Here is a 23,266-nt window from a genome sequence, read left to right as displayed (position 1 = left end):
TGATTACTCACCCTGCATGAGTCTAATGTGTAGTTAGGGTATTGTCTCATCTATACATAATGAAATACATTTTTACCGTCAAAGTTTTTATTTACTAAGACAGTGAGTATGCAAAACCATATTGCATAACCGCTGTGAGACTCTGGCCAATGCTGCGAAACCGCTCTGTCCTAATCTATTACTGTTACATGTGCTCACGCTATATATGTTACAGTGTGGGTATGTAAGAACCCTCACAGTAAAAAATATATTTACCTATAGATATTTTAGTTGCAAATGTGTTGAGCTGACATGTTTTTCTTGGCACGTACACTGTGTTCTGATACTGAAAGACAGCTAGTCTACAGTACATTACTGCAGCATCGCAATGTACTAGACAATAAATTGGTGATCAATGTACTTATTATGGTTATTCCAGGTATTTGCCATTTGCCAGTCAGCACCGTGAGTTGTGTGTGAATGGTCTCTCTCACATAATGTCTGATTTACACCTGGATTTTTGGCAAAGCTGGGCCTAGGGTGGATTAATTAAGTTTGTAATCACTATTAAATATATTCTGCATTCACATGTAGGGACAAGATTTTGGTATCGGAAGCGTTCTGGTTTCCGTTTGTAGTGCGAGTAGTATTGACCAATCAGGTTCGAGCAGGCTTTGATTGAATGCAGGTAAACACTCCGTGTGGAGAGCAAAAGAGGCGGAATGCATTGGCCGAAATGCAATCTCGGAACCCACCGGCTATCGTTTGACGACGATTTAGATTTTTATTGATTTAAAATTAGCTTGTAAACTGTTCCGAGATTGATCCGTTTTTGGATGTAATTAGAGAAGAGACAAAGAGAAGGATACTGGAAGCTTAAAATGGAGGAAACTGCTGAAGATAAACTAACCACTAACTGCGTTGTATGCAAACTCGTGCTACACCTTTAATCAAGATGGGTAGCCTTGCATGCATGCACACTCACTCAATACACAGATCCCTTTATTGGGACATGCACGGTATCTGTTTATAACTTTGAGTTGGAGGCTGAATTCAGGAGAAAAATGTTCCACATCTTATGCTGAAATGACACTTTTTCACAGCAGACATTTTGATTTTTCATAGTATGAAAAGTACACGTGTTGCTAATAACCTTAACCATGGCTCCGCTCTTGTTCAAGTGTCGCACTAAAGTCATCACAGAGTCACAGTGAGCCAGCATGATCATACCATGACCCTGAAACTGAAGCAGCTAAATGGAATTCAGGCATAATTCATGTTATTATTTACATCTGTGCTTTTCCTTCTGTGAAATGTCAAAATGTCTTCTGCAAAAAAGGCCTATCCAAATAAGACCTTAAGTCACCTTAATATTGCGATCAAAGAGTAATTGTCGGTGTAGTGTGGACACCTGAGTGGGTGGTCCCACTCCATCAGTGCCTCCATCTGCTGGCAGCCTCCAGGAACAGCTCCGCCTTCACTCTACTCCTTTCTGCACCATATAGACCACCCTCAAACCGCTGACCCTGTGATGGCCTTTGGAAAAATGGTTGGAGACACACCTTAAACAACTAATGCTACTGCGCACCTAACAAAATACACCTGGTCGTACAAGCACATTTCACAATCCCCCAGGCAAATTCACAGTTGATGCTCAAGCATATTTCATGTGTCAGAGTAGGTGAGCGTGCACTCGTGGAATATGTATATTTATGGTAAATCGCTTGTGGCAATCCACAGATGTAACAAAATACACTGTCAATCTGTCTTTGTTGAGAGAATATTTGTATTTTATTGTGTTGCAATAGCCTGAGCAATAACTAATCTACCACTGTGACTACTTTTGATTGATTGTGACTCCAATCATAAACACACGTCTACACTGCATGTCAAGCCATTGATTACCTTGAGATGGCTACAGTTAAAAAGAAGACCACTTTTTCAAATGTGCTGTTGCTGTTGGCTACTGACGGTGCACTAAAGTAATCCCAAGATGAAAATGTGTGATGCTGAAGTCTGCGTATTTATTTACCCTTTATTGATTCAAGTTTAATGAAATGTCTAATGGCAGAGGCTGAAACAGTGCAGGCATTGATCTGGCAGTGATTGAAGTAATGGTCAGTACTCCCGTGTTGCTTACATTGGACCTGGCCTCAGAGATTAGAATAATATAAGCACATAAGCCCTTGCTTGTTCCTCCATCTCCACCCATGCCTCCCTCCTACTCCTGCTGCACTGCTCCCTCCCACTGCCCCCTTTTCTCCCATTACCTCTCTCTGCATCACCCACAACTCAACATGTATTATATAATTGCACTGAGTAACTTCTGCAGCATGTTTCTAAGTGGAGCACATTTGAGAAGTGGACTGTTAGCTATTATTCTTAGCTATTTAGTTAGCTATTATTCTTATAAGATGATGATTGATCCATCACTTTGTAACTCCACCGCGAGCCAGTCTTATGTGCAGACTGTTATGCCACTTGTGGATTCACTGTGCCCAAACCACTCCCACTCCCCCTCTCCCTTCTTCCTTACCTTGCAGATGTTAAGTAAGCAGGGGGGTAACTTTGAGGGGGGTTGCATTGAGTACAGAGACCCCTCTCAGAGCTTTTACTGCCAGGAAAAGGAAAAAAAAGACGTAAAAAAATAAATATATTCAGCAGAAAAGCTAAATCAAACCAGTACGCCAAACTGAATCACACTAAGTGGAAAGACATAAAAGAGCAAATGTTTGTTTTTTCAGTTGCTATGTTCCATTTCAAATAATTATCTCAACATACATCTAGTCAATGCCCCAACCAATTGTACACATACAAAGGCATTTGCAAACATTAAGAGTTTTTTTTTATTTCAACACTGGTAGCTGTATTGGACATAAAGACATGATTAGTGGTTACATTGTTAAGTAGTACACTTTAAAATGATATTGTGGTGGAGTAGGACTGAATCAGTCATCCACCTACTGTCTGGCAAGCAACAGAGTGCTGCAGGAATGAGTCTTAAAATCTTGAAATTAGTTAGCATTTTTGCAATTCCAGTTCCCTCGTCTCAAAGTTAATGGATTTTTGGAATGGGTTTTTGGTTTGGTTTTACGTGTCTTTAAAAAAGGCGGTTGCTAACAAGTGGCTAAATGAGCCGTGGTGTAGTTCGTTCATAGCCTAACGTTCGCTTTTTACTCCTGGCGATTGCATTCACACTTCAAAAATCATAAAAGTGGTTTTCATTTGTGAAGATTATTTTGCTGTACAAAATGTGTAAGTATCATAAATGTTTGTTTGCCACAGAGTTTGTTTTCTGCAATAATCCAAAACCCAATGGAAAAATCCCATTGGCTTTTTGTTGAGGGAACCATGGCGATGCTAACTTCCTGCTTGGCCTACAAATATACGTCATCCCTGCAGAGGTCTATAATGTCTCAGTAGTATATATGGATGTTCCTATACTACAGTATGCTTTCGTGACTGATTATAAACAGTAAAAAACAGCCATGATGACTGTGCATCGCATGCAAAACTACTTTAACTGAGTTGCACTAAACAGAAAATGAAAGTTAAATGAAACAGATTTGTCTGTTTCACTGTCTGCAGCCATCTATCTTGTACTCATCTGTAAATGCATTAAACCCTGTGCAGGCAGCTCTGTGTGCAGATTTTTTACATTCTTCCTCCAATGGCTTTCTTTCAACCCAGGTGTTTGACTCCAACAGATACTGCATCCTACAAAAAGAGGGAGAGAGGGAAAACAATGAGAATCAATCACTGTAAAATGATGCTTCCATTAATATTATCAGCTATACTTACTGTCCGTTTGAGTCGGTTGTGGAGCCGTCTTTGCCCATGATGAGATACTGTTTTCCCACGTCTAGCTGTCCTTTACACTGAAGCCTCTTGGCAAACACTCGAGCAGAATTCTCATTCACAAGGATATCTCCAACTGGTAGACAGATGATTGTCGTTATAATTATGATAGGTCTTCCAAGCATAAACATTTAAAGGTCAGTGTTACAGCATCTGCAAAGGCTTGTGGTTACAGTTTACTTACATGATCTGAGTACCTTGTTTACATTCATTTCGTACAGCTCAAAGTTACTCTTCATAGAAACATTGATGACTTCAGCAATGTATGCTGAAATAAAACAATATGAAAGTGTGGATTTGAGATTTTTATAGTCAAGTTATTATTGGATACTTTACACCATAATGTCTTGTGTGCAGTACTGACCATAATCTACTGTAGGGGAAAAGCAAGCATGTTGTAAACGGACATCCTTTGTGATTCTTTGACCTCTTGCTGATTGGAACGTATTTTGTATTTTATGACAGGATCCTAAAGAAAAGATGAGCATAATGCAATTTGAATTATTTACACAAACTTGAAGCGTAAAACTACATTTAGTCACGGGTGTTTGTCAGTATGGGTCTGAGACTAATGGCTTACTTTCTGCACACTGGCACACATCCCCCGAGCACAGTCTGGAGACCATCTTGCTTCTTTGGGGGGCGGAGTAGAACACAGTACACTTTATGTCTGAAAGGAAAGCACAAATAGTTAATAATTCCTAGTGAATTAAACAAAGGTGTCCCCTCTATCCTGACAAAAAATGCAGATAATATCAAATAAAAAGCTTACTTGGTTCATAATAATCATAGAACACAGCTGGAGCAGGTTGTAGAAGGCCAATTGGTACCCTCTGTATAGCATCAAAGCTAATACATTCCTCTGATTCAAAGAGCTAGAGTGAGAGAAGAAATATTTTAGTACTGGACATGTAAAATGTTTGAGAATGTAAATAGATCTCAGCCTTACCTCGTTGAAGTAGAGCACCACTCTTCCATAGGAGACCTCATAATGGGAAATGTATTGTTCAGGTGGCTCTGTTAGCTATGAGAAGACAAGAATTTCACTTTTTGATACTATATTTCCATTTCAAATTTTTCTTTTTATGATGTCCACTCTGAAATGATAGCACTCTCAGGTTTGTAGGTTAAATATGATGGCCAGCTAACTTAGCATAGAATAAACACTGGAAACAGGGAGAAACCACTAGCCTGGCTCTGTCCAAATGTAACAAAATCTCTATATTTAATCCCAACAAACTAGAATTGCCGCCTCATGGTTGTATGCCTCCACCAACGGGCCAAGTTGCAGTTTACATCCATGTATGTCCAAAATTTCATCACTTCATCATTTTATCCTATTAGACATTTGTGTGAAATTGTCATAATTAACATATGCATTCTTGAGTTATGGGCAAAAACATGTTTTGTGAGGGCACAGTGACCTCTGACCACCAAATTCTAATCAGTTCATCCTTGAGTCCTAGTGGACATTTGTGCCAGATGTAATACAATTCCCTCCAGGCGTTCCTGAGATATATCTTTCATGAGAATGTGACGGATGTAAGGTCACAGTGACCTTAGACCACCAAATTCTAATCAGTTCATCTTTGAGTCCAAGTGGATGTTTGTGCCAAATTTTAAGAAATTTGCTCAAGGCGTTCCCGAGATATCACAAGAATGGGATGGACGTGAGGTCACAGTGACCTTGATATTTGACCTTTGAGCACCAAAAACGAATCAGGTAATGATTGAGTCCAAGTGGACGATTGTGTCAAATTTGAAGAAATTCCATCCAGGCGTTTCTGAGATATCTTGCTCACAAGAACTGTCCAGACGGACTGACAACCCGAAAACATAATATAGAAACAAAGTGTAAAAATAGCAGATCTCCATTGTACAGGAAGTTATGTGTCGGACTGTTTCTTGGTCAGGTCAAGTAACTTCCTGGAGTCTCTGCTGATTGCCAGGTAACAAGTCGTAGTTAACTTTTCATATTTTATATACACACTTTCTACTTTCTACTCAATTTCTATTCACTTTCGACACAGTTGCACTGATTCGACCCGGAGACTTTTATGTCCATCCAAGCTCCACTTATCACTGTCAATCACCTCAGCTTGTCTATTGAGAAGTGAATAGGACATGACCTGAGGTGCCCCAAATAGCTTCTCCTACATTGTGCTGAAGATGACAATGATGAAAAGGGGGTAGAGAGAGCTACTAACCTTGTCCAGGCTCTGAGTTACAGCCTCAAATCCACTCAGAAGTGTGATGTCAGCAATGCCCATTCCTGTGAGATTTCTGTTCACGCTGTGACTACACAAAGGAACGTAATGACAAATCCAGGATAAGAAAGACACTGATCAGGAGCTCATTATCTCATGAATACTTATAAAGAGCAAATGTGATACAAGTCTCATTCAACTAACCTGACACAGATTGTGTAGGTGACCGCCTCCTCTAAATTTAAGTTGTTATCAACATTTCTCCTGTTTCGGGTGCGAGCATCAAACCACTCAATCGCTGATCGTTTCACTCGCACCTCCTTCTCCTCGTTGTTATCGTAGTCATCATAGTATTCGTAATTTTCTACTACCTTAGCTAGGGAGACAGAGGTTTATGTAACTGTAGCTTTTATCAGCAATACATGTGGTTGTGACTTGTTATCAGTAACAAAAGCTCACCAGTGTACTTCACTTTCCCCTTTACTGAGACGCTGATAGACACTTCGTCACAATCTTGCTTGGGGTCCAGAAGATGGTAGGCCTTTACAATCTGCCAAAGAGATTGGTGATTTAGTGTAAATTATGGATCTCCTTTCAGCATATATACAAACAATAATTCAAACTTACTTTTAGCTTAGTATTGCCTTTTCCTGTCAATTTCACAACAATGTTGTTCCCTGAAAATTTCTAGGACAAAAGACACAAGAAACATAATCTATGAATGAAATTAAATAATTATGTGTGTATTTAAGTGTAAAGTTGATAATGCTGTATGATACCTTAAGGTCAGTTTCCACTTTCTGCTTCTTATTTTCCAATGCAAGCTTCACAATGTCTCTCTTTCCTTGGACTGTGAACTCTGCTATTAGATTTACTTCGGGACTGACGAACCTCTTTAGCTCATACTCTGCGAGAGCTTCCAATGCCATGATGGTATCCTGGGCATGGTAATAAAATATTAGTAATATGTTTGATATGTCTGCTCTGACAGTTAATCTGGAATATACTGTATGATTTGGGACCACAGGGATACAGGGACTATGTCCAAAGACAGGGATTCAAACAATTCCCAATGTAGCATCCCAATCACCTGTGATGATATGTAGCCTCCAGAATAGGTTTCTTGGGTGGTTAACCAGCAGGCTGTTTTGTCTGCCACTTCGGTATGCCCAAGTTCAACTGCAGCTAGGAGGGCATAGGCTGTAGTCTCTATTGTGATGGCCCTCTCCTGATTCTTTGGGCTGGCATCGGCTGTCCACAGATAACAGCCATTCTTCCCTGATAATTAGAAATGAACATTAAACATTAAAACAATTTCAAACAATAGCATATTGCAATACACCCTTTTGTTGAATTTAACATTTTGACCAAAACAAGTGTGGTTGCTCTCAGGCTTGGGTGATAGGAAAATATGAGATAATATGAGATAATATGAACTGGTCAACTGACAATGGTTCTGCCTCATACTGTTTTCACTTTAATATATCTGGGTTTATCAGGCATTGCTGTAGATCTATTAGAAGGACTGCTTCATGGCAACATTGAATTTTGCGTTAATGTAATGAAATACCTACCTAAGTCGCTGGATTTGTTAAAAAGAGACCTTCATTAAGTTATTTCATCCATAGTCAGTTTCTCAATTGATTATATGCAATTGACAGATATTGACCATTTCATGATATACTGTATATATCTATACATATTACATATTTTATCCATATCGCCCACATCTATTTGCTTTGATTGGACGTGCCTTCAGTAGCCAGTGATAGAAGTTTTGTCCAGGCAGATGAACGATCGGGTTCCTGTGACAGGCAAACTGCAAGGCAGTAGGCTGTAATGGCAACAGCGTAGGGATGCTGAAGCTCCTCAACGTGTGACAGGAGATATGATGTTGATCTTGAAATGCTTGCTTCCTGGTAGAAAGTGGCATGAAGGCAGTCAATATTTGTTTTGCACCTGATCTTCTTTGCAAATTATGCATTGTATTAAAAGAGTTGACAGCCACGCTAGCAGCTCAGTTAGGCTGTCCTTATGTTATGCACTAAATGTTAATATGCTCGCATGCTCACAGTGCTAACATGCAGAAGTTTAGCAGGTATAGTGTTTACCATTATCACCATCTTATTTTTAGCTTGTTAGCATGCTAACATTTGCTAATTAGCTCAAAACACTAAGTACAACTGAGAAGGATGGGAATGTCGTTAGTTTTGCAGGTATTTGTTCATAAACAGAAGTATTAGTAGTAATACATTTTAATAATAGACCATTCAAAACCACAAATGTTAACTTCATGGTGGCTAAAGTCAGGTATCCAAAATCATTTGGATACATAGCCTGGGACCAATTAATGTCAGTACAAAATTTGTGCCAATCCCTCTTGTAGATGTCGAGATATTTCACTGGAAACTCACTGTATTGTTTCTCAATTCGGTGTTTAGGAATTGAAGGGACCGGTACAGTGCGAGATTTATGAAAGCTGTCATGGATGCTTCTTTGTCTTTGCCTTTCTACATTGAACACACAGAGACAACATTGCATTCAAATCACCGCTATTGCCACATCTTATATTGTTCTAATATATCTATATGCCTGTTTTTAACATGTATGCAATATAGGTTACCAGAAGTCCTATGTGTAGCACTGGGTATGGGTCACCAAATGACCCATCAGTCTTCTGTGCTGAGAGCAAGTAACTGACTGAGTGCCTGATCTCTTCTTCTGGTACAACCCTAGCCATCCTGCCCTGTTGTCCAAAAGCCACTATCTGACGCTGCGCCACCAACGATAGCACTTTCACTACAAGGGCAGTCACCCTGAGGACAAGAGAAAGAAAAACAAGGGAGGAGAGTGGATAGAAAAATCTAATTTACAATTTGAGATATTAGAAACGAGGAATGTTGATTTAGTATGTGAGATATTGAAAGTAACTATCTTGCATCAAAAATCATTAAGGCAGCATAAAATGTATACTCACCAATGACTAGATGGCATCAACCACCAGACTCCATAAGATCCATCAGATCTCTTTTTTGATAAAACCCTTATAAAACCTGAAAAAATAAAGTTTTGACTTTGTTAAAAACAAAAATATCTATACTAGCGTTGCTAGTGACCTGTAGAGGCTGCAACGTTCATAAGATCCCACAATACTTGTTTAAACCTAGAAGCTGAAACACTGTTAATCTGCAACCAGCAGTTGGGTTGCATCCAAAATTCCATACTAACGTGCTATTTAGTACGCTAAAACAGTATGTGAGATATTTTAGTATGTCCGAAACCTTAGTATGAAACCAACAGTTCACAGATTGCAAACTATTTCCGGTGAAATATTACAGTATGTAATACTGGACACTACGGCGGCATAAATATCTCACAATGCAATGCGGTTCATAACGGACATTGACGGACAGCTCTGTAACATCAATAACGCTTCAATTTAACTCTAAGTGTAAGATTTCACTTTGCTAGTTATAATATACATCTTAATGTAATTCAGACTTTGATTCTCACAAACCATCGTTTTGGTCACATGGGGTTGATACGGGTTACCATGGTTAGGGAGGTTCTCAGGAAGTGATGACGTAAATTACTGCCATGTGCGTCCAAAAAGATACATACTACTGTTTATTCACACAAAAGTATGTTGAATGCATAGTATGTGATTTCGGACAAATCCTTGGTTTCATTTGGGTGTTCTGTTGCTAGTAGCAACCGCTACTGGCACTGTTCCCTAGCTGTTGCAGACACCATTTTGTCATATCTGTGACCCATCACATATTGAAAGGCATCTTTCATCTACTCCTCAAATGCCCTCATTGGAGCATTATCTGTACTCTTTTTCTTTACATTTATTCATTTGTGATTTAGTAGGCTTTAGTTTTTCTATAAACCGCTTACTGCTAACCAAGCTAGCCACTACATTATCTATCTGGAGCTAATGCGCTGCTAATGTAAAATTTGGCACTAACCACCACTGAAATCTGATTTGCTACCCCAGGAGCCATCCCATTATCCTAAACTATGGTTGATTATCTGCCCAGTCTACTTTCGTTTATGGGTGCAATTCAAACCTGAGAGGATGCAATGCGCCCAATGTATCTTGGGCTGTGTTGTAAAAGGCATTTAATAGCTTTTGCATGCGTGCGTTCATGTCTGCGCGTGTGCACCAGTAAAAAAAAGTCTGGACACAACATTGGACCATGAGGCATCTATGGTCATCCCATCAGCCCCATCCAAAGTTACAGACTCGCATGGTGATAAACGTTTCCTGTCCTGGCTCTCAGATTATGGAATAGTCTTCCCCTGCGGGTAAGGTCAGCGAACTGTGTGGAGTGTTGTAAAGCTCATTTCAAGAACAATTTTTGTTCTCATGATACTTCCATGTCATATTCTCCGCTTTTAACAGTTTAGTTTATCTGCTATTTCTACCTTTGTCGAAATACTTGTTTTTTAATTTTCTTTGGTCCTTTTTTGGTATGTACTTATATTAACATCACTTTTATTCTCAAATGCACATAAGTTATGCTCTTGTTTGCACAAGATAAACAGCATATTTCAGTATTATATCATATTATATTCATCTTGTGTATGCAAACAAGGAATTAAGATCTCTATCTTATTTTGATATTTCTTTCGTACAAGTGGGATTTTTTGTCCTGATGGTGGTGCTAGTGGAAAGGTCAGGGGGACACCCAAAACATCAGAATTCAATTCAATTAGAATTCTTCCAATGGGGCAAGACACCTTGTTGTGTGCAACAGATAGGTCTCCATCTTTAGACTCCGCTAACAGGCAATCAATATAAACTCATAATGAGGTCAGAATTTAAGAATGGCTCAAATGTTTTACTTGTTCACTCTAAATTTGTGTGCAAGACACTACTCAATTAACTGCTACCTACCTGTCTCAATTTTATCAAGGGTATCATCTCTGGTACCAGCAGGCAGGTCAAACCATTGCTCACTCAGGTCAAGGTAGCGGAGGGCTGCCGCTGTAGGGGCCAGTCCTACCATAGTCTGTTCTAAACATCCTGTAGGCAATACGATCAGTTTAGCAACCTTCTCAGGAGAAAGAAGGTTCTTCGCATGTGAACTGCCAAATCCATCCCCTGTCAGATGAGAACATTTAGAGGGTTAAGACACTGTCATTTACAAAGGGCTGTGAATTGTATGTCTTTGTCTAACAGCAAATACCTTCCACTGAAATGAAAATATTGGAGCTGGAGTCGGGGACTCTGCCATCTGGTAAAAGGCCGTTAATTTTGATAGTCTGCGCGCTCCTCCCTGTCAAGATAGAGAGAATGAAATTGATTAAAGTAAATGTAAAATATATTGAAGAATAAAAATAATGACTGCCAAGCAAGTATCATTAAAGGTGCTCTATACAATATCCAGAGCATTAATACAGCATCAAACAACTATTTGCTATGTAAAGATATAGAGGAGTAATGTCTACCTGAGCAGAGAATGAATTTGCTCTCCCTCTGTTTGTGTTGTAATCAGACTTTCTCTGTGCTGCCTTTTAGTGCATATTAGTGCATGTGATCGTGCCCCACTGGCTAGCTCACGGCCACCGCTCTGCACTGTGCCCATACGGCAGTTACAGCTGATAAGGTCGTCGCGGAAGTGTAGCGCCCACCCGCCGGTTCCCCCCCAGGTAAACATTGTTAACTCTGTAAGCACTGCTGCCGTTGTTTGCACTGTTAGCACTGTTAACTGCAAGCCGCCGGCTCAGCCGTCGCCATGTTGAGACCCGTGTGGAGGCAATAGAAATGATCTGAATTTCGTATTGAGCACCTTCAAGAAATACTGAAACAACTCACCATCTAATTTCAGCACTTGGGTTTCCTCTACTCTCTTTTCTACTCCTTCGGTCTACAACAAAATAGAGAGCTGATTACTGTGTCCCTTGATTTAAGTTAACATTACTAGTACACAGATATGCTCATTAGTTAATATTTGAATGCATACTCCTAATAAGTGAAGGCACAAAGTCTTTAACACACAAGCTCCGAGATTAACATTAATAACTATTAATAATACTTTTATCAATTTGTAAAAACTGACAGACCATTAGTATAAGCATACAATTAAAGTGTTCAAGAGTTATGACATGCTGATATGGCACATATGGAGGGTCAAGAAAGGCAAGTAATTTTTACCGAGGCTCAGATCCGATACGACTTCAAATACGTCTTACATGTTTCCATATTTATTTTGTCAGGTAGGCCGCTATTATAAAATTGAGATCAAATAATGTCTTTGTCACTCACCAACACATTCAAAGTCTTTTCAATTGCATCTATTCCCATCTCATTCTCCATGTCATAAAGACGTATTTTGATGGGTATAGAGCCGGTTACCATGGGGACAGCAGAGAAGGAGACAAACTGGGAAGACTCTGGCTCCACAGTAATGTTTACAAAAGCTATAGTGGTGGCTGAGCCGGGGGAGCAAAGTCCTTCATTTTGTTCCATATGAACTGCCAACTGTAAAGAAGCAGGTGTCCACACAGAAAAATAACATTAAGAATTGAATTTCAATTTGTGCAGTAGGTGATGTGCCACTTAATGTCAGCATTAGGTTATATCTACCTCTAGTCTGTCATTGCCATAGTTGTAGATAACAGGCGAAATGGATAGTTGTTCATATTTCTTCACTGAGTAAGGCAGTCTCAGAGAAACAAATGCCCTCTTAAATGCTCTGACTTCAGACGGCTTAACTACACACAAACCTGAATGGAACATAGAGGAAGTGAATTGCAGTTATTAATGAGAAACTCCTCAAAATTATCCAAGATGTATTTGTGAAGTAGGAAGCTGTTACTACCAGTGGTTGCAGATAAAGTGACGACCTGAATCTCCCATGTGGTGATGGAATCAGGTAGAGTCAAAGGATACCTAGGGGGTTTCAATTACGATAAAAGGAATTAACTGGTTGTAAAATGCATCCGACAAATCCTTTGTCTACTTGTAGTTTGTACTGTAGACCTAAGGCTGTGGTTCCCAATCTTTTTACGGAAGGGACCCCTTTTCTATCATTGAGTAAACTGACAACCCCTAACTAAGTGACATACTTCTTGGATATTTCATATTATATTCAATGCATAACAATAACAGTACAGAACAACTGATAAACTGATTAACCCAATTTGTGAACGCAGTAACTGCAGGAGGTTTTTGTAAAACGAGCTATTTAGATGATGAGTTTGAATTTTGATTTTGATGATTTTGACAATCATGCATACTTAATATGGCTTCGTTTTTGACAAAGTCAGTTTTCCCTGACGCTTGGCCATTGTTCCATTAGCTCTTTAGTAGTTTTATCTGTGTACTTTTCTAATGTAGGACGAGGCTGTTTAGCAGAGAGGGAAGACTCTGTGAATATAGCTTGTGTTCAGGTCTTCAATGTGTCCTTATCCTGTTTATATGTTAAATAATAATCCAAACTTTAAAAAAAATATGTCATTTGGTTTTCTTCACAGAAATGAACAAAATACTGAGATAGACCAACTGTATATATTTTAAAAAAGTTGTCTTACACCCCCCCCAGTGAAGCTTTGCCGACCCCTAGTGGGGCTAGGGACCGCAGGTTGGGAACCATTGACTTAAGGTAATGCATTTAACCAGATTCGCTTACACTAAATCAGCAGTAGTTCTCAAATTGACAATATTAGAAGCTAAAAACAGTAACAAATGCAAAGTATATAAACAAAACTATGGAGTAGCAAAGGTTTTAACAGTCACGGCATTTCACTGGAAAAGAAAATATTACATAATATCATCTGTCCACCACTTACCTTCGTTTCCCATTTACATCAAACTCTGTGAATGCAAAGCTTGGGGGGAAATATCGTCGAATGTACTGATTAGCAGTGTCCCAGAAGAACTGTTCAATTTCAGCTGTGCTTGAAGCTAAAAATGAGATAATGAAAGGTTTGTAATAACACTGTGATAATCATGCCACAGTTATTAAATGCTATCTAAGAAGTTGTGTAATGCATTTAATGTTCGCATGACAATTTCATCTCACTTCTGCCAAGTCCTTTCCCGGCGTCCTCTTGCATCTTTTTTTGTCTCAGACGCTCTCCTTCAAGGCAGCACTTTAAAAAAGCGTCTGCACAAACAGGATTTCTTCCCACCAGAGAGACTCTCCTCACTCTTTCCTCACATGTTCGGCTCATAGGGATGAGAGAAAACCCGCGAACACAACATTCTTGCAACTTTTCATCGGAAAAGTTTGATTCTGAAAGTGACATTAAAAGAAAAAGAAAAGACACCTTTTATATAGCATATTCTTACCAGAAATATCTCACATTAGCTCAGACCGGAGTCGTTATACCAGAATGTTGTCTTACTTAAGGTCATCATTTCCTGTTGAAGGTCCACATCGCGTCTTTGACGTGCAGCTTGTGAATCACAGCCAAAACCTGGAAAAGAAGTTTAACAGCATTGAAGCTCAGTGTGGGATAAGTAAGTGGATAGCTGCTTGAGTTTGGATGGTTGTTGGTATTATGAAAACAACCATTTGCTGAAAAGGTCATTTCTGCCATAGTGGCTACAGCTACATTATAATATCTGATTTTTACTTCTTCTCAGTTGTCTCTCCTACCTCCTGTGGTAGTATCTACTTTTGATTTGATTTAGTTTTGGAACTAATGGGTGAACAAACTGTTTACAAACATGTCCTTTCAGTACTCACACTGCAATAGCTTATGTGCCATTATCTAAAACCTGGTATACATTAAAGTGAGTTTGTTAATTTAATGTTTGTAAACTTGAAACCATATTTATTACATCTAGACAGGTATAATATACTGTATAACACATTTAAACTTGATGAATAATCTATATTTACCCTGTACTTATTTAAAATTTTAAAGGATTCAAAGGAAGAAAAGTTTTGTTTTTTCCATACTCTTTTTCTCCCCTGACTGGGACTGAGATACAAAAGACAGGCCAGCTTCTGTTAGTACAGATGCAGGGTCAGATCCTCCACTGTATGAGCAACCAAGGTCATATGACTGCATAGAGGAAAACACCTGAAAAGTAGGAAGATCTTGGATTTACTGTATTATAATATAAGAGAGAGAGAGAAAGAGAGTATGTGTAATATGGAGTGTGTGAACATGTTACCTGTTTGGCTGTGAGTTTATTATTGGCATTGAGAGCGTAGATGGCCTTGTCCACAGCCAGCAAAGCCACTCTGGCATTCTGACCATGTAAATCAAATTCTAGCTCAAACCTTTTTCCAGGTTTAGATGGTCCTATTTGTTCGACCTAAATTAAAGTTAAAATATTACAGATACTTTTAAATGCCATTGTCCAAGGTCAAGGTTATTTCAATTAATACATTAAAACAAAACATATAAATATAAACATGTAAACACAGGCTGTGTTCACTAGACAGAATTTCATATTTTGTGTTGACAAAGAATAATAATTGGCATGCAACCTAATAACAGCCATCACAGCAGTGTTTGTTACTTCAAAGCTAACGTTGATCTAATCAAGTCTTTACATTATTTTGTCTACCCCCTATCAATCCCATTTATAAAAAATGCAAGAAGTGTTCTACTTCTACAGAATCAACCTATTCAAACACAGTCGACAGAGGTGAAAGTCTGTTTGTCTACTGTCACTCTGCTCAGGCTGCACTCTTATCTGTTCTGTTTACTCACCTTGACCTTTATCTCACATTCATCCCTGACATCTACCCACACCGAGTCAGCAATGATGTCACCGCCCTGGTTGTAGTAGTAGCCAATCAGACGAAAAGATGGCACCATATCAGATGTTATCCGCAGGTTATCTTTAACTGAAGTACCAAATGCGAGAGAACCCTTTTTTATGAGGATCCCACGGCTTAAGACCTAAAACATAGATTTAAAATTTTAAGATATAAAAACAATGTTGCTTCTCTATGTCAAAACAAACCATGTTGTATTCACTAAGATATGCCTCACCATGTAGTATATAAACCCAAGGTTTGGGCCATTGATGGTGTTGTAATTTACAGACAGTAACTCGCCCACAGAGTACACCTTGTTGTTAAAACTCAGGTAAAGGTAGCTGTTACTTGGAGATGAAGCACGTTGAATTACTTTCCTTTGTTGCAGACCATCTGCTGACACCTAATGAAGTCAGGGGGTTACAGAACAGTTTATCTGCACTGAAGGAAAATCAAGTGGTTTACCAATTTGATAACACAACTTGTAAATGTTTAGGAATACTAACTTCAACAGTAATCTGAGCATCAGTCGGGATGTTAAACACAGGAAATACTGCCCCCTCCTGGTCAGTGGGGCCTTGCCAAGATCCCTCTGAAGAGGTTGGTACATCAATCTTTACTGGTACACCAGCTGCTGGGGATCCATCTGGGAGACGCACGACCACCTATAATAACAACAAACAAAATATTTGACATACAAAATCATCACAGTCATGTACATATAGCTGTGTACCCGTTTGTTAGTTTCATGCGTACCACCACATCTAGCGGAAATCGAGGAAGGAAATATGAGCGTGTTCGAGAGAGATCCATGGTGTATTTGTGGGAGATGATAGGAAGGTAAATGTCCGTCTCTTGCATTTCACCACCTGGGCCATAAAATGCAGATATCAGATGTAATGAAAAATCACAATAATATTCCCAATATCTTCAATCATCTCAAGAGGTTTCTCTTTCAATTTTGAGATAATTTATTATTATTACTATTATTATTAGTAGTAGTAGTAGCAGTAATAATAATAATTTATCTAAAGAATTTAAATAAATTATTATTATTACTACTATTACTATTATTATTAGTAGTAGCAGTATTAGAATTGTTGTTGTTATTTTTATTATTAAAATTAAATATTTTGTTTGTAATGACAATAGGTTACGTATGAGGATTTTTGATCTGCTATGGTGTCACTAACATTCTTATAGCAATTTCATAGGGATATATTCAATAGTTTTGCTGTAATATAATATAATTAATTTTCACTTGATAATTCTGTCTAACTACTAATAAGACCCTTGAAGTTTACAAGAGGTCGTGTACAATGTGAGTCAAAGTGCTGTATTTCAACACATCTCTCATTAAATACTATTTCACAACAACCAGAGTCATTGCAGTTCCCTGGGGTTGCATAACAAGAAACAGAAACTAGCTGTCTGGCCATTTAACACCAAACATGAGTAAACATCATACTTTACTGTGCACAGCACATGCCGCTCTATACAAAACACCAAATATTTTACACATGAAATATATTCTCTCTTTACACCATAAAGTGTTCTTTACTTTGTATGTTGGTGACAAATACTCTCAAGTTGAGTTGTGCTCCACTTTGCTGTAATTCGGAGAGGGTTTTGTTCTGTTTTTGGAGCCGCACATTTAAGTCTGCTATCTGGAGAGAAGCTGCTGCAGTTCCATCCTGGACCTGCAAGAAATGGCATAAATTGTTGATGTTCAAGTGCTATAACAGATGCAATATGTTGCCAGATTATCTGATCTCAGATCTTGAAATGAGCTACATTATAAGTTTTGGATAGATCCTTTTCCTCACCGAACCAGTCAACTCCAGTCCCCTGATAAAGGTGGGCTTCATTTTCTGACCATGGGTATCTTTTTCTACCACTCCAAATTGGCAGTGGTAAGCCCCATTAACTTTCTCACCATGTGAATACCTAGAGAAAATCATTGTAAAATTATGATTGTTGAAGTTAAGACAAAAAGAGAGTCTGAAAATGTAATGTTAACTAGCCTAATGTTAATGGTGAAGTTTGAGACCTGCAGCCTAAAGATTATAACATCAGCCTATATTGTAAAATATATGGACTAGCATTAAGCTTTCCTTCTTGTCAAAACTGCATTAATCAATATATTTTATATTAATGTTGAATCAAATAACTACGGATTATTTGAAAGGGGTCACTTAATGACACACAATTAACATTTAACCAAGTCTACCGGACTACAGAGTCAGAGACTACAGACACTTGAATAATGGGCGTGAATTCTGGTGCCTTCAAATGGGGTCGTGTTTACCGTGTTCACGAGGTGAGTCCGTATGAACGCCTCCCTCTTGTGGTATTCACGACCTCATAAGTGGAAAGTTTCTGAAAGCTCTGAGTTCAGAAGTTGTGACGTGTTGGTTGACCTTGTCAGAAATGGCGTAGGCCATGGAAGTTAATTTTTCGGTGCATAATAAAGGGAATATATTGTAATTTTTGTCGTATATTGTTTTTCTTTGTGATTTTATAATATGTTTGAGGAAAATGTTGATGTTCCCAAATGCCTAATCTTTTTCCTCTGTCATTATGCCTTTGCATTTACTGCATTATGCTAGCTTGTTAAATTGTTAGCCTCTGTGGCTTCTAGACGCCGACAGTAATGTTAATATTACCGTTGCTTAGCTGCGGTGTTCTCACTACTTAACCACTTGAACGCCAACCATGTTGTAAACACGAGCTCACGAGTCTCATTTGAAGGCACCATAAATCAGATATAACCTAATTGTTATGTAATGTTAAATACTTCATAAGGTAATGACTTGTTTTTCAATTAATGTTAGTTTCTGAGTTCTCTAGGCATGTATAGTGGCTAAAATTGATTAATGCAGTTTTCTCAGGAAAACTTGGCAGTAAAGTAGGTTTAATAGGAAATGAATCAACACTTACCTTGCTAAGATAGTGAAGTGAAACTGCTCAGCATTCAACAAAATATAGCTCTGCTCCACTGCGATGTTCACTTCAAAACTTGGTAAAACTGTTTAACAATAAAAATGTTTTTGAGAGGGACAAGATATTATGTGTAAAACAAGAAGTAAAATACTTAAATTAACCAGCTTACCAAATTTTTGGACTTTGAACTCTCGGGAAGCAGCATTTGCTTCATCATCTTCATAGTGTGCTGTAATCTTCCATGTGCCCATTCTTTGTTAACAAAACATACATGTGTTATTATGTTATGTCAGAGTTGCTTTTGCTGTTAGACACAGTTTATTGTATTTTAACCCACTTTGAGACATCAGGTATGTAGAACGTGCCTTGGAGTATTCCTCCTTTGGCAGTCTTTATGGACTTCATTACTCTATTTCCAGCAGCATTCTGTAATTAATTGATAAAAGCATGAATCATGAAATTAAATCATGTAATTTGTTTATGCAGACCTGTCAAAGTCCTCTTCATTCCTTAAGAAAATGTATCTCACTCACAAATACTGCTATCTGGAACACTTCCTCATGAGGCCTGAATGTGTGGTCCAGAGTGAATATCCTGTACCTCACTAGAAGAGATCAAATTAACATAAAATGTCTTTAAAAACAATCACTGTTCATTCTTTAATGGAACATTACTTCACATTGTTTTACATGTCTTCAGATTGTTGACTTTCCTTTTACCTTTCTGTGTTGGGTTGTAGATTGGCTGATCAGTCTGAAGGAAGATATAGCCCCTGTGTTTTGATACCAGGACCCTTGTCATCTTCCTGCCACTGAAGGATGGGCTCTCTGCCACCAGCATAAGGTACCATGGTCCACGAGACGGACGCACTTCTGACGCAAGGTTCATGTCTATCTATAAAGATGCACATTAGAAGTTTGGGTCAATGACACCTCAGTCCCGTCTAAATTGTTTGCTTTTTGGATGAGTGGGGAAATTTCTCATACCTTGAGCTCAACTGTTTTGATCTTCTCGTCCACAGTACACCAAGTAGTTTTCTTCTCAGACACAAGAATACCTTTAATCTCAGACTCCAGGTGGAGAGTAACAGGATTATTGAAATCAGGATTATTGAGATGAGGGTTTCCCATCTGGACAAACACTTTCTCATTAACACCCACATGAAACACACGGGGGGCTGAGATGAAGAATCTGCACACAAAGATGAAAAATAGCACCCCATATTTTGCATTTATCGACTTCCTTGCCTATATACTGCATGTTTTGTTGAATATAATACATTATGAAAAAATAATACATTATGAAAAAATGACATAATAATCATTTAACATGCTGAAAAATATGTTAACTATTATTATGTAATCATATCAAATCTTGTAGCTATTTCTATATTTACCTGTCGCTTGGTGAACATTCTGATTCCACTGTCAAGATCAGGAACAGTATAGAAAAGACGTGGCACTCCATGGTGCAGCTTCTACTTCTTTGCCTGCTCTGACACAGGCTTTTGGTGAACTGGGATTTTGTTATTCATCCACCCCTGTATTTCTCAATCTCTCAGTGCCCTCCCTCTGTTTTTTTTCCAAAGATAACTTAGAAAGAACTGTCATTCCTCAGATTAATGTCTCATGTAGCATATGCCAGCTGGCAATACATAAACTGAGAAAATCATCATACTGTTAGATATAACATGTATACTGATGTGCACAGATGTGTGACATACTCATTGTTTCAATAATGTGCACATTTCTACATACATGAAAGTATGAGATCTAAACATTTATCTAAAACATGAGGTTAACAATACAGATCAGATCATAGTGGACCGACAGATGTTTTTCAGACTACAACACATTTTAAATTCATAAAAGTCAGTTTTATATCACTGCTTGGCTTGCAGCATGGAAAGTGTTTGTTTCCGTTTCACAATGTGTACCCATTCCCTCATTGGTTACTGCAGTCAGCCAGATTTCCCCTAAATCACGTGATTTACAAGAAATTACGTTTGGGCTTTTTGGGTTTGGGATGGGGTGAGCACTGTTTACTGGTTCAGGAATGATTTGCAAAGTAGAGCTCGAGCATATCTGTAAACTCCCTAATAATAACAATTTCTTCAGTTTAGTGAATCAGGTTTCTTAATAAATCTTATAGTAGTTTCAAACGCCTCATATTTAGCCTAACACATAAATGCCCTGTGCAGTTTAATTTATAACTTTACGATCCTTTTCATGTGTGTATTCATCAGTGAATTGAAAAATGTTTTTGAAAAAGGTGCTAAACTGTGTCCTGATCTAATAAAAAAGGAACAGACAGTGATTACTATCAGGTTGTGATCTCAGCAAGGAACAAATATGTACAGAGACAAGGTCAGAAAGTTTATTTTTTTCCTTATGAACAACTTCATGTAAGATGCAATAAACACAGTTACAAAAAAAGTAATATTTTCTTTCAAGTGTAGTAGGACAATTCAAGATTAAACACACTAATAACATAACAGATAATTTTTTTCTTTTAATTATTATTTATTTACATTAAACATAAACCAAAACTGCAAGTGAATACATCATTTTCTAAATCTTTATTGATATTTTACTTTATACTCATAGCCCTTGTGTAAATGTAAACACCATAAACATCCATGTCCACATTTTTGGAGGAATTTAAGCTATAAAATGGTTATCCCATAATGCTCCAGATTAAGGTGCTGATCGCAGAGTCTCTGAAATATTGCCTAAATTTTCAAGCCATATTCTCTAATAGTAGATGTGTTAGAAGATTTAATTGGTGTTTCAATTCCAACTTATTATTTGTCAATACGCAACCAATAGTACATATCGTTTTCAACTTACTTCATGGTATTCATTAAAAACATTTTGAATTGCATTTTAAATTTTAAATAATACATAGCTTATTAGCGGGTGTAAAGCGGATGTAATAGCAGGTGTAACGCGCTTTGAGTGGTCGGAAGACTAGTAAAGCGCTATATAAATGCAAGTCCATTTACCATTTACCATAGCTGTAACATCAACATTAAGCTTAAGCTAGTTTCAAAGGACTGGAAGATATAAGCTCATGTAATGATACAATCAATCAAGCTAATACACATATACACTCAGTTAATAATCACATAATGAAATGGGTATTTCATGGCCCTGTATAATCCAAAGACACATTTGGCACATGGAAGAAACATCTCTGTCAGCCTCCATTTCACTTCACCAACCACAGGCCATGTGGCCCGTTGCCATATCATCACTTCACCCATTAATAATCTGATTCTCCCCACATAGCAAGAGCAATTGTTCTTTTTCAAATTCATCTGTCCAGCAAACTAGATAAATAACTGATCCACATGTTTAGTTTACTTGTTTCATCATGATAATATGATATTCACGCACATAAAATAAATGAAACAGTTTCAGCTTTTCAGAACTTTACAGAAAATGTAAAATTGCCAGTCCACTGACACAGCCTCCTCCTACAAGAGGGAACTCATGCGATTGAAAAGTGCAGATTCTGGAAATGCAATGTGAATTAATAATTGAATTTGAATTTTAAATAATCGATTTTCAATTGAGAAGCCTAAATTTGAATTGGAGCCAAAAGTCACATTTGTTAAAAATTAAAAAAAAATCAATTTTATTCAATTTTAAAATACAGATCTCATTATCAACCAACTTCAACAAATAATTTACAATCCAGTATGGGCCCTGTAAAGTCAAACTTAAAAAAAAAAATTAAAATACAGTCACTTTTTTGCCCACAGCTACATGATATTTAATTAATTTGAATGTTGATCGCTGTATTATCACAGTAAGAAGTAAGAGGGAGTGAGTGAGAGTCTGGGGCATGATGTCCATCCACAACTCCTGGATATGGAGAAGTAACACAAGAATTGCGTTTGGACAATCAACGCCAGACTCCCTGTCAAACTTGGGATGAACAGCAATAGCGTCTCTTAGCCCTCAGAGCTAATCCTGCAGGGGATGAATGGTTTGATAAAATATCATAGCAGGTGAATTAAAACAATATCTATCATAATATGTACTGACATTCTTGAAAGAATTAATGATCTGTCAAAAAAAAAAGCAGGCCACACACTCAAAAATGTAATCAAAGAGTAGCTGTTAAAAGATATACAAAATACATGTTCCATAGGTTTGTTCCACTAAATGCTTTTTTAAAAAATGCACGTATTGTTCATCTAACAATTTCATTTATTTATTATCTGTAAACTGGCATGTTAGTGAATGAACTTGTCCTAACAAGTGAAAAAGTAAACTATTTTCATACTTACATCATGCACCATCAGTAATACTGTGATAATAGTCCCAGAGAAGCAGCTAATTATCATGTGTCCCTATGCATATGAAATATTAAACTCTTATTCTTTCTAACTTCTTTAAAATATTGTAAAGTTCGCTCTCCTCTGCGTCCGTCCTCAACCGCTGCTTGTTCAGTTTGCCTGTCCATGTCCCCCTCTCTATCTCTTCCCCTCTATCCATCTCATTTCATGCAGGAGTGGGGTTACCTAAGAGACCCGGCCTC

The 23,266-nt window shown here is 37.9% G+C and overlaps 2 protein-coding genes across 2 annotated transcripts in view; one reads left to right on the top strand and one right to left on the bottom strand.

Moving 5' to 3' along the window:
- The window catches only part of rxrbb (retinoid x receptor, beta b), a 55,423-nt gene that overhangs the window by 11,847 nt on the left and 20,310 nt on the right, over positions 1-23,266 (top strand). The window contains exon 2 of the mRNA XM_037784042.1: positions 19,458-19,600. The gene's annotated coding sequence lies outside the window, so the exon portion shown is untranslated. The remainder of the gene's footprint in view (positions 1-19,457; positions 19,601-23,266) is intronic.
- On the bottom strand, positions 2,802-20,269 carry c4b (complement 4B (Chido blood group)). The gene is made up of 41 exons (XM_037784009.1): positions 20,115-20,269; positions 19,705-19,909; positions 19,438-19,612; positions 19,252-19,322; positions 19,056-19,144; positions 18,888-18,970; positions 18,716-18,803; positions 17,602-17,722; positions 17,337-17,475; positions 16,532-16,644; positions 16,282-16,440; positions 16,011-16,178; positions 15,726-15,917; positions 15,181-15,324; positions 14,963-15,086; positions 14,403-14,474; positions 14,078-14,290; positions 13,845-13,959; positions 12,875-12,945; positions 12,640-12,779; positions 12,319-12,534; positions 11,869-11,920; positions 11,240-11,329; positions 10,948-11,154; positions 9,022-9,097; positions 8,668-8,860; positions 8,459-8,554; positions 7,798-7,960; positions 7,135-7,322; positions 6,824-6,982; positions 6,672-6,731; positions 6,504-6,594; positions 6,249-6,420; positions 6,045-6,135; positions 4,787-4,861; positions 4,610-4,712; positions 4,418-4,507; positions 4,202-4,306; positions 4,022-4,105; positions 3,781-3,913; positions 2,802-3,696 (listed from the first exon to the last, which is right to left on the bottom strand). Exons 1-41 carry the CDS (start codon positions 20,183-20,185, stop codon positions 3,555-3,557), a joined length of 5,139 nt encoding a protein of 1,712 aa, XP_037639937.1. The 5' UTR covers positions 20,186-20,269; the 3' UTR covers positions 2,802-3,554.

The sequence above is a fragment of the Sebastes umbrosus genome, chromosome 11, assembly GCF_015220745.1.
Source record: "Sebastes umbrosus isolate fSebUmb1 chromosome 11, fSebUmb1.pri, whole genome shotgun sequence".
NCBI classification, from domain to species: domain Eukaryota; kingdom Metazoa; phylum Chordata; class Actinopteri; order Perciformes; family Sebastidae; genus Sebastes; species Sebastes umbrosus.
Note: the sequence above shows the minus strand (reverse complement) of the source record. Positions and strands in the feature narration are given on the sequence as shown.

Bases quoted from the DNA above. Each gene is read 5' to 3' on its own strand.
- c4b (XM_037784009.1), bottom strand. From the start codon at position 20,185: ATGGAGTGCCACGTCTTTTCTATACTGTTCCTGATCTTGACAGTGGAA. The intron at 15,087-15,180 runs GTAACATGTTCA...CCTACTTTTCAG, and splicing joins ATAAACTCACAGCCAAACAG to GTGTTTTCCTCTATGCAGTC. The intron at 11,155-11,239 runs GTATTTGCTGTT...CTCATCTGACAG, and splicing joins TATTTTCATTTCAGTGGAAG to GGGATGGATTTGGCAGTTCA.